This window comes from Cygnus atratus, chromosome 2 (genome assembly GCF_013377495.2).
Source record: "Cygnus atratus isolate AKBS03 ecotype Queensland, Australia chromosome 2, CAtr_DNAZoo_HiC_assembly, whole genome shotgun sequence".
Taxonomy (NCBI): Eukaryota; Metazoa; Chordata; class Aves; order Anseriformes; family Anatidae; genus Cygnus; species Cygnus atratus.
Genome location: NC_066363.1, coordinates 7177525 through 7189631, shown reverse-complemented (window position 1 = coordinate 7189631; position 12107 = coordinate 7177525). Strand labels below are relative to the sequence as shown.

The following is a 12107-nucleotide window of genomic DNA, read 5'->3' as shown; positions in this document are numbered from 1 at the left end:
TTTATAGGACCAGCAAATGTCAGTAGCCGGACTGCATTACCTTGCGGAGAGTGATACACTTAATGGTGCCAACTGCTGAGACAGTTCATGGTTAGCACAGCCCTGTCCACGTGCACGTGCATTAGTTCAAACGTCCTCTCTAAGAGGGGCTTGACAAAGTTGCATCAGGTTGGAAGTTCTCCATTATTTTGGGAAGCACAAAAAGCACTTGTTAGCCAAATCTGGCACTGGAGGGAACAGATACAAATACATGCTGGCTTTGCCTTTGTACAGCTCTGTAAAGGCAGGTGTCAGGGCTAAGGCGTGAATCTTTAACAGGATTTCCTTCATGACTACACAAAAATATACTTCTCCCCTTCTACTTAAAAAAAAAAAAAAAAGGAGCAAGACATTTTTGCTCATTATCTAGGAGTTGAGAATAAAAAGGCCATCATCAGGTGCAAATGGTCATCTTTGCAGAAAATTATCTGATAAAAGCAACGAATTCAGAAAGCAATTATATTGTACTCTTATCGTAAACCAACAGAGCATGAATATTTCAGGCCAAATTTCTCTTTATCCAACAGCCACGAAAGTGCACTCTAAAGGCATCAAAACTTCAGAACTCAGAGATGTAAGGTAAGAAACTTCACTGAATAATATCTATTCTGAGGATGACCTAAAATACAGATCAAACTGATTTACCTTCTTCTAAAGACACACATTCAGTTACTTTCAAGACAGTTTGTTACAGAAACTAAAACTCTGTGCTCTACAGAAACAGACCATCTTTCTTGTATTTCAGCAAATCTTTCTGAAAAAGAATCTCTAAACACAGACTTTTGTATTTAAGAAAGTTTATCTTACCCTTCCACGCTGGATTATTTTTGGTCGTTTCTGTGCTCTATTAATAAAAACTGGCTGCGGAGCTTTGGCATTGGGCCCAGATATTTGCATCTCAGGATAGATATTATCTAAATACCACTTAAATGATTTGCAGTTCAATCTTTTTCTCAATTCTACACGGTCAGTAATGTTTCCATAGTTCCTCATCCTTAGCTCAGGTCTCAAAGCAAAATACTGCTCCTGTATTTAAGAGAAAAAGGTTGAGAGAGAAGGGGAGGAGAGTAATTTCAGATTACTGGTTTCCAACTTCTTCCGGCTTACAGAACTCAAAAGTTTCATCTCAGTGAATCTCCTTTATCAATATTACTACCAGAACTAGAAGAAAAATCCCCTCAGAGTCTTTAATTCCAGCTGGATTTACAGGGTTCATAGAAAAGGCATGGTATTTTTACATCAATTCATTTATCAGATTATTTTAAAAATCAGTTTTCAGGGCACTGAGCTGTGGTATTTTGTTGGATTCATCTCTGCTAGACACCTGGAATTTACTGACATTACTGTTGTTCTGACACTTTTCAATTACCTGGTGCCTTTTCTGGAACAGAGATAACAGACTGTATCATCTCAAGACAGATCACACATCTGTCCTTATCAATACCTTTGAGCATTCAGATGCTCTTGATGCATCATTACTTTTTTAAAGAAGGAGGAAACATCAAATACAGTGCAATGTTGGACAACTCTGAGAAAGTTTGGAAATAGACTGGACATTACTATGAGAAATTGGTGTGCTTCAAAAGAGTAGCCCTGCTATTCCAGTTGCCTCTTCTCTGGTTTAAGTTCAAGTTTTAGTATCCTACCTTCTCTGGATTTTTTTTTTTTTTTTTTTTACTTCCATTGTATGCATGAACTGAGATCTATGTCATAACTGTCAAAGCAAAGTATAAATTTTGCTGCTTGCCTTCCATTATGCAGTTGTATTTATTAAATGTTGATATTAAATGTTGATATTTGCTCTTTGCTGCAAAACAGGTCCTCTCAGTCTTATCTTTGTTCTGTTCATAACACAATCACTTCAACAAATAAAAATATCTCTGAGCTTGCCTTCCAACCATAAATCTGTCATAATGACAGTCTCTGGCAACTATCGTGGAATTAGATTAGAAACAGCTGGAAAAGGTCAGAACACAATTCTGTGATAAGAGACTGCTACAATCAGCAGTTTAAGTCCTCTTTGGACAAAGCAGTATTAGCTGGGAACAACAAAGAATCAATTCCAAGCTGCAGACAAAGCCGTCATTAATCACAAAACAACTGTGCCCAGACACCAATGAAAGGGAAAGTGATAGATCAAATCTACCGATGCGTTACGGAGAATGGAGATAAAAATTAATGACTCTTAATAGGTTCCTCAAAGTGATATGGCATCAAGATAAAAGATGGGTTTTGAAATATAAACCTTTAAGGAATATAAATTTAAGAAAGTATGTCTCGTATAGAAATAGTCAGGCCCACAGGAGCTGGCCAGAAAGGAAATTCTACGGTCTCACAACGCAAAATGCCCTCAAGAATCAGAGAACTGGGCTTCACAACTAGGCTTCACTTTTAAAAGCATTAGTATGAAGGCCTGAAAACAGAGAAGGAACACGCTTGCCCTTGAATCCAGAAGTCAGTCCTGACTGAACTCACAGGGCTAGACAGACCAAGACTCAGACTGCTAATTAAAACAAAAACAGACAAAAAACAAAGCCTGTCTCATCAACACAGAAACTACCTGAAGGCATACGGCTGCCACATGATATTGATTTGGACACAAAACAATGTGGAGCTTACAAGAAACTCATTCATCATCTTTTATTTCATTTAAAAGACATAAAACTGAATCTCCTGCAGGCAGTGTAAGTAACAGGGAATAAATCTGAACACTCAAAACCAAAACCACAAGCCTACAGAATTTAGGATTCCGTACCAAAATTAACATTAGGAAGTCAGAACACAGAAGCAAGACCTTGTTAGAAATGCCAACAGACCTCACTGTGATACAGTCCTTAGACAAACACGCCAGTTAATAACTATTTCATGTCCTAGAAACATCTCTTACCTTGTATTCATCCATCCACACATGTGCCAGCCTCAAGGAGTTATGAGCCATGGTGTCCTGGCCCCGTGGTGAGCCATAGGGACGTCTTTTACGGAAAATGTGACCCACCCTGGAGCAGGGGATGATCAGGAGTCTGCCCCCACACATCCAGATCTGTCCAAACGAAAGCAGAACATAGCTCGTTGTCTGCACACTGACAAGGCTCTCTACTTCCTCCCCTTCAAGAGATACTCAGGTAGGTTTACGTGCAATGACGGAATTAAGTGTCAGCAACATTGGTCTAATGCCATGCTTTCTGACAAGTTACTTTATTAGATCTTCAGGTTGGACAAAGAACACTTTGGTTATATCATCACACCTTCCACTTCAAACATCACGGCTTCCACGAAACAAATATTATGCAAATAGGTCATTAAAGCATAACACATTGCTATTAAAAATCACTGGATTATATGGGCTGGGATTTAACTTTCAGATTGAGATATCGGAATCTATTTGCCTCCATGTGAATTACACGTCCACACTTCCATACCAGATAACATAGATCACTCGATATCATCAAGGGAACAGTTTATAATCAATTCACTTTTAAGTGACTGGATAAGATCAGTCACTTTTTGCTTTCTTCACAACTCTTCCCTAGGGAGACAGGGCTTCCAGACCTCATCAGGCTCTCTGAATATACAATTTATGAAGTGCCTGTTCTTATTTTTGAACTCCAAGCTTGATTTCTCTATTTGACAGATTTATCTAATGTTTTGGGGTATGTAGTTTGCTTTTGTTTGCCTGTTTATTTTCAGGGTTTTTTGTTGTTGTTTGTTAACTTCAGTTTTTAATCCCCATTTCATATTTCTTATGGTAGCATCTCACTTTTGGACAGACTCACCAAATCTGCTGATGAATCCATTTCACAAAAGTGAAGAGTTATACACGGCATTGAGCACATACGGTTGTTTTCCATCAGGGGAGTGACAACAAAGAAAACAGACAGCCCAATGAAACATCACTTTCAAGTCTCCTGATAATGTTTTTCTCATTATTTTTCCAGCCAAGCTGAATTCTCTTCAATTTTCCCATTAAAATTTAACTGGAAAATTATTGTAAAAGCTACTTAGTGTGCTAAAGTCATTCTTCCTAGAAATAAAAACACTGGTTTTGGTGCAGAAGTAGCTATTCCAGTGCTAAAAAAAGCATAAAGAGGGAAGAGAAGAAGCAAGACAAAGGTTCGTACTCCAATACACATAAAAGCAAGATTACCCGAAAAGATATTTCCAGATTTTCTCCTCCCCAGATGTCCATGCCACTATCATACTGTCCAAGTTCATTAAAGTACTCACGATCCATGGCAAACAGGCCTCCTGCCATAGTAGGCGACCTAAAATAGAAGTTCAAGTAGTTCACTCTTTTAAACAAAACCTGTGATTTTAGCTGGATCAGCTAAAAAGCTTACATTTAGACCCACAGAAAACAATTTCAACTTGTTTACTTATAATTTCTAAGGGACTTCAGTTCTATAGTCTCACCATACATTTTCAAAAGCAGATCTGTAAGGGGTATTTGTGGTCTTTCACTATTGATGTACCCGTAAACCGTATTTCTACGTACAGTAAACAACATTGAAGAAGGATGGGACAGGGAAAGAGGAAAAAAGTAAACACCCGGGCAAGTTTGGAGTCCATTAAGTTTTCTAAATTGAAAATTAGGAGCTGCCATTAATTAGCTTCTGGTAGAGACAGATCTAATTTCCCCTACAGTCACAAACATGTACACTTAAAATTTTACGTTCTTCTCCCTCGTACAGGCGCAAATCACACAGACTGGGCTTGACTGAACGAGAAAAAAAAGAGTAGAACCCAGAGAGCATTTTACTTCCCCATATTACATTAGATCAAGAAGCAACAGTTATGTGAAAGAAGGTCTAAATTTAAGTTATACAAGCCAAGAAGGCTGCTAAAAGAAATGGTACCCTATCTCAGACAGAATTCAAGCACTAGGAGCAGCATTGTTTCATCATCAATGCCATGGCCAGCTGATAAGTCCTTGAGAAGTTATTTGAGTTTTTACATTTGCATAGATGTTCTCTTTGGAGTTTCCCAGTTTTTCACCTTGCCTGTGTGTTACTAGAATGGCAGTCTATTTTGTAAAAATCTGTATATGATGCCCCTTCTACAGCCTCTAGATTAAATTGCTCGTCTCACGAAGTTATAATATGAGCATGCCCTAGAAGGGTATAAAATGGAATAAAGACACCAAGTAAATATGTCATATGACAGTGGGAACACATAATGGGCTGAGAACGGGCTTTTTCTCATCCTTGTTAATATAGCCCTGTGATTAAACTAATCCTAAATCTGGATTTTCTTGCTTGTTCCCACACAATGTTCTACTACAGTTTCTGTTACTTTAAAGCCTGGGTTGAAAGGTTCCTCTCACTTTTTCCAGCCCTGACACCACAGTTTTTCATTACAAACGTCCCTAGATCATAAAATGTAAGACTTTCCATTTGATAGAAAGCCATCCTTAAAGGTTATATAGCAGTCTAGCTTCTCTTTCAAAGCAGGCAGAGACCTCGAAGTAGGAAAAGTCACTTTCATACTCAGAAAATGTGATCTCCTTCGATGATGAGACTCCCTTCAAGTATAAAGTTCTCTGCCTTTTCCATAGGAATTTTTCCTAGAAGTAGGTTGAAGGAAGGCAACAACAATGTTGAATGTAGCAACAACTGATCTCCAGGCATACCCCCCCGTATTAACTCTGACAACGGTTAGTAACAGAATAAAGATTTTAAGACTTTCTGTGTTGGATCCCCATTCAGATTTCCTCAGCCTGTCCTTTCCCTTTTAACTTCAGTAACTGCCACAGCGACACTTCCCATACAAATCAAACCGTTAAATAACTTAAGGAGTTTCCTGGCTTCTCGAACAGTCTTGTGATGGGTAGACATGGAAATACTGCAAAGCTGTCAGACCACAGCAGAGAACCTCGTGCTGGAGCTGCTTGCATCAGCCTGAAACACTCTTCATTTACAGTCCAAGAAAAGAGAATGAAAGAGACATGATAGCACCCAATTTCTGATTTACTTTGCAAACCTAATACCACATTCCTTCTAAGCAGTCAGTTTGTCTTGAAAAAAAAACTCTTCCCCTTTATAAACCTGAATTCTGTACCAAAATTGATACCTGCAACTAGAAACAGCACAATCAGCTTCTTCCCACTGCTCTACCAGCAGTAGCTGTTTTCATGAAGGGATTCACACTGGGAAAGCTTCTGTTCTTCTATCTGAGCCCTCTCTCTCCTATTAAAGAAAGGTGTCTACTAAAAGGATTTTATAACAGCTACAAATCCAGTAGGAACCAGATCTTGCCAGTTCTGTACAGGCCAGACAGCTGCCAACGGCTAAAAGGCAAAGGAAGATGCTTTCAACTCCTAGTGTTAAGTCTTACGAGGACTTTTGTTTCAAAATAACTCTCAAGCAATTCAGACTGCAAAAACAATAAAGACAAGGTTCCAATAGACAATTTCAGACACTTGCCACATTGTGCAAAGAGACAAATAGTGTTTTAAAGATGGCCTTCACATCCATGTGTGTTCATTTACAAAGATTTATGACAGATGCTTGAGAAAAAAAGCACAAGTGAAAGCTATATAAAAAAGTGTTGACATAGAAGACTACCAAATGTTGCATTTTCTCCCATCAGCTACAAAATCACCTTCATATTACCACAAAAATATATTTTCCCAGTCTAGCAATTCTTCAGCATTTCATCACAGAAAGTCCAGAGCCTATCCTAGTGGGATATGCGGGCTATTACTAAGGACAAGATGGTTATCAAAATCATGATTATTAAGCCAAACACGAGACTGGGAACAAACATCAACACACAGTTTAAAGTTGAAATAATTAGATACAATACAGAACAGTATAAGCTCTGCTACAGGCTGCTGCACACCATGCAGGAGGAACCTTACTTGATCGGAGCAGTAGCTCCCTCGGGTCCTTCCAGTTCTGACGCAGGAACGAGATCCCACTTGAAGTGCAGGCCCCAGTTAAACCCTCCACGCACGACCGGGGAGGAGCTGTAGGTAAGCGTGTCGGCGCTGATTATGTCAATCACGGGGCACACCACAGTCCTGCGGTCTTCGCTGATCAGAGTCAGCAGCGGCTGCAACCACATCTCGTTCACCTCACAGTGGCTGTCCAGAAATACCAGCACCTTTCCTGCAGAGACCCAAGCACACAAAATACAAAGATTTCATGGTAACACTAAATACACAGGAACACGTGCATAATTTTATCAGCAGCAGAGTATCGGCAGTATCCTTACAACCCTGTGTCAGGGAAGGGGAACACCATCTGCACCCAAAAGAGCTTACAAACCAGAGAATCCACAGGGATTAGTTCAATTACAGAAGGTAGATCCTGGCTATTCACATTTGGCTAGGAATGCTCAAGTGGGCAGTTATTTACATTTCTTTGGCGAAGTTTTATAGTCATCAAGTATTCCACGCAGACTCAGCAGAGCTGTTATAATTTAAATGAAACATCATCAGACCGCTCACTTGGAATCAGGAGGTGCATTTGTCCTAACACAGAGGATCTCCCACATCTGAGTGAGATGAGTGAGACCACAGAGATAGACAAGGATTGGGTTGGGTTGGATGAACTATCCCCGTGACAAAGCTGTCTTTGGCCATTGGCTGTAATAGCCTTGGGCTTCCTTCGTACCAGACTTCAGCATCCATCCAGTTACCGTCGCAGCTAAAATCTGTGGATTTTGAGCTGAGCCACTCTGATGGATTACTCTGCATTCATCCATAAGACAGGCCACAGCATTTCAATTCCTGATTATAAAGGGACATAGCCCCATTTCATTAGCTTTAGAGTTATTATGGATTCACACCAGCTTAAAAGGAGAGCGAATGCCCTGAACTGGCACAGCCAAACCCACTGGTATCAGACCAGCCAACACTCAGTCCTATAGGCTTACATAGGATTATCTGCCATGGTCAGAGAAGACAGTTTGATCCGTGAAAGACCCTTATCTCAGCAGGTCGGAGAATTCATCTGAACTTTAATTGCACGACATACAATTTGCATAACTTTATTCTAAAACTCTTTTCCACCTCTTCTTAGAGACACAAATTTAACGAGTTGTCTATTAACAACAGACAGCATTTGACTGAGGGGAAAACAGACTGCAGAAGTTCAGAAGAGCAATAAAGTGACTTACAATTGCACTAACTCAAGCGGGTCCAAGAACAGCTCGGGAAGCATAAGCACGATTTTCTCTCTGGATTATCCCATTACAATGCTAATGGGTAAACACCAATTAAGAAACTTTATCCACCACTCCAAATTATTTGAGAAAGTAGTACATATTTTCTCAGATGCCACGGAATTTAACCCGGAAGCGTATTATGGTAAAAGGCACAGCGTACATAAAGGGCCAGATATGTTTATCCCAATTAACGCTCATTGCAGTAACAGAAAAGCTTGTGTGAGAAACATTAGAAGTATACTGTAATTTAGAAGTCAGCTTAGAGTTTACCCTAATAAGGGAGCAGACTAGTGTTTTAGAGCAACAGTTCTCACATGAAACACACAGAAAATACTCTGCAAACACAACACCCAGGGCAGAGGAGGGTAGAGGGAGGCGTTCCTGAGAGAACTTTCTTTCAGAGCAGAAATACGGAAAGTTCTACACTGCCTTACTAAGTTTCATCAAATACTGTTTTGGTGTTTTTTTGTTTGTTTTACTATTTCCTTGACCCACTCTAAATAATTAACTCATTTTTATCAAAAACAAACTTACACAGGAAGCAAAATAAAACACAAATCAATAGCTCAAAATGGGTTAAGAGATACTCAAATCTGGCTCTAAGTTTGCCAAGTCATTGTTCGAGTGACTTAGAAAACCTATGTCCCCCTTCTACACAGCAGAAATTTCCTGAAGTTAATTACAAAATATAAAAATTCTACATTTACGTATAAGCAAGAACCAAGTCTTCCTTGCTTCCTTCTCATTAAGAGAGTAACAGAACAACCTCAGGTGTGGAATAATTCAGCAAAGCTATGAGAAAATACCGACGACTTTATGTAGATCACAGTCAATAGCATGATACAAACGTTTAAATATACAGGTAGTATTAGCTAAGGTCTCCAATCATCATCATACAGGTATCAACAGATACACTTTAGGTAGCTGTTACAACAGGTTAACATAGCAGCCAAAGCGTGATGCAATTAGCTTATTTCAAAGTCACCGACATACTGAAACAATTGCTAAAACATCTTTCACCTAAGATAGCGTTATCCCAAACCTTTCTTCCCTTGGTTTATGTTGTGTAGCTTTGAAATTGGCATGACATGCAGAGTCCCCTGCAGAGGGCTAAAGCAATCACAGGTCAAACATTCGACATCTGAAAGAGATTCACTACAGAAAGAGAAGTCACCCAACTAACATGCAGTCAAAGTAGGTAAAGAAACAAGAAAATATACCTGTGGCATGAGACGCTCCAACCATCCTTCCTCGAATCAAGCCTTCCCGCTTCTCATTTCTTACCAGTTTTGTTGTTTTTGGAAGCTGAGTTTTAACATATTCAACCAAGTCTTTCTTCAAGTCAGCTAGAAGAAGGAAAACACAAGATTAACACAGGATGGATGAACAAGATGGCAGAGTTAAGTCCCAAGATGTCCAACTCAATCTAAACAAACTGTAATCTAGACGAACCCTATGGCTGGATTTCCACAGCACCTATCCTGCTGACAAGCATTTCCATGTTTTCCCAACTAACGTTTTATGTGCTGCCACTGCCTCAGGCTTCGTACTTAGCCTTAGCAATCCCGTCTGTATTCAAGGAACTATCTTAGTGCTCTGTTTACAAAGCCTTTAGTACAATATCACTCAAGTTAACCGGAACTAATAGACTCAATGCTAAAAGGAATTACAGCTTCTAAAAATATAAAAATAAGTTTAAAGACGTTATAGAAAGAAACATCATTCCTCTTTCTAAAGTCTTCTCACGATGACTGTCATTTACAGTGAGTAACAAAAGCCCTTTCACACAGGCAAGTGATGTAAATTACTATGTTCCATACACTAAAACAAATACTGAGACTTTTAAAAAGCACAAAGACACCTTTCATTATCTGTACCTTCTTAGTTGATACAACAGCAGATAAAGAGAATTACAACTTCCTCACAGGTAGGTGCTTTTCTGAAATTCAAAATGATCAGAGACACTGCTGACAAGTACATGTTTTTGAAGGAGACAAAAGTTCATTGAAACCTGTAAGTACTACTGTAGTGTAACTAACATTAATGACAACTTTAAGAGTTACAATACTTTTTTTTCTGAGGACAGTGGTTTCTAACATAAATATGGGCAGCAAACTTTTACCATTGAAGAGAAGATGGACACAAAGGCTGAAGTAATAGAAAAATAAAAGCTAATAAGCTTATACAGAAATGAAGATGAATATAAAGTGAGGAAGAAAAGGCAGTTGAGACTTTATAGAGAACCTTGGTATAGAGGCACAAATAGATTTTCAATAGAGGATACGGTGGAATGAAGTTTGTTTTGATGACTGTCAGTTCAAATATTAATGTTGCTGTTACCACAACTAAATACCTAAGGAATACATGTGGAAGCCCGAGCTGTAACTTCCAGGGAGTACAAGAACTTTCAAGCAGGAAAACAGATTCCCAGAAGCAACTCCAAATGATAAGATCTCAGCCTCTGCACTGCTAGGTGGTATCACCGATGATGAATGAGAAGGTTTCATATGGCAAATATAGTGCTAGAGAATGTTGTAGGACAAAGAAAAGTCTCCGGAGAGATGAACGCTGGATATAACTGAGTCACAAGGTCACAAGGATTCTCTCACCTTGTCTTCAATGTGACACAGTATTGTCACATAAAAGGAAAGGGTTTGGGTTTTTTTGAGACAGATATACAGTAGATACAGAATATACTGGTACTTAAATCAGTCTTCACCCAATATATTATGGCAAGGGAAGGACAGTGTACAGCTGCAGAAAACAAAGGGCTGGCACAAAGCAGTAAAGTGCAGTTATCAAGCACAGCATTTGGGGCAGATAAGGCTGCATAAGAGAACACGCAAGACAAGAAATGGTAGTTTTGTATGTAATGACATGAAAACTCCTGGAAACAGCAGAAAAAAAAAGTCATGCCTATACTGGTAGCTAAAACAGAGCCACAACATAGGCTCAAACACCAGAACGCAAGAACCAGATGTATCTAACTGCTAACATGCCCTCAGAGAACAGTTTTGACCTGGACAAACCCAGCACTCCGCTGGGAATTGGGCCCAGCCATTGCCTGGAACAGAACCTATCACAGACCGTTCTCAATATGAAATCTAGTCTCACACACCCTTCAGGCAACAGCTTTGAACATATTTTGTAGGCTGTCCTGTATTAGGTAAAGTGTACATCAGAGAGAAAGAGACCGCACTAGAAAAAGAAGTCCTGCTGCAAAGGGAAAGAAAAATGTAACAGTGGGCTCAGCTGAGCCATGGAAATGCCTGCTTAGCTGCTAAGACTACTAATGATTGAATGTAAGAAGCTTTTTGAGGCAAAACTAGGTGCAAAGAAACGAGCTCTGCACAACAGCAATGACGCAGAGCAGAGTTCCTACGTTTAAAGCTGAAGCAATAAGCAGAATTTCATCTAAGATAACATTTCAGCAAATATGTACTGCAGGGAAAATGAATTAAAATAATAAAACAAAATCTAAGAGGCACTGAGATTAAGCAAGTTGCTCAAGCTCATCTGAGACACCCATGGCAAAGCCAAAGTCTTGATCCATTTCCTCAGCAACCCAAACAGCCTTGCTTTCTTTAGCTGTAAAATTTCATTGTCTAAAATTAAGCAGCAGTGCAAATACCAGTTGTTTCATCAATGAGACCAGTAGTTCTCCGTATAAACGGTATCTCCTCCCATCTTCAGCTTCAAAACATATCCATTTACAGCCAGAAAGGCAAGAGTAGCTACTTGAATGCTTTGAACCTAAGTCAGCCTTTGAATTAGGTAACAAGCCAGAAGAGTGATGGTATTCCTGCCTAAACACAGGCATTAATCAAAGTCATCACCATATTCAAAAGAGTACATTTCGAAGTAAGCTTAGTACTGAATATGAAGGTTATGAAACTTGAAAG

The 12107-nt window shown here is 39.3% G+C and overlaps 1 protein-coding gene across 1 annotated transcript in view; it reads right to left on the bottom strand.

Moving 5' to 3' along the window:
- GALNT11 (polypeptide N-acetylgalactosaminyltransferase 11) overlaps nucleotides 1-12107 on the bottom strand; it is a 45572-nt gene that overhangs the window by 10475 nt on the left and 22990 nt on the right. The window contains exons 5-9 of the mRNA XM_035554356.2: nucleotides 9426-9551; nucleotides 6896-7145; nucleotides 4184-4301; nucleotides 2927-3079; nucleotides 847-1065 (exon numbers count right to left, since the gene is read on the bottom strand). Coding sequence (XP_035410249.1) covers nucleotides 847-1065; nucleotides 2927-3079; nucleotides 4184-4301; nucleotides 6896-7145; nucleotides 9426-9551 — 866 coding nt within the window. The remainder of the gene's footprint in view (nucleotides 1-846; nucleotides 1066-2926; nucleotides 3080-4183; nucleotides 4302-6895; nucleotides 7146-9425; nucleotides 9552-12107) is intronic.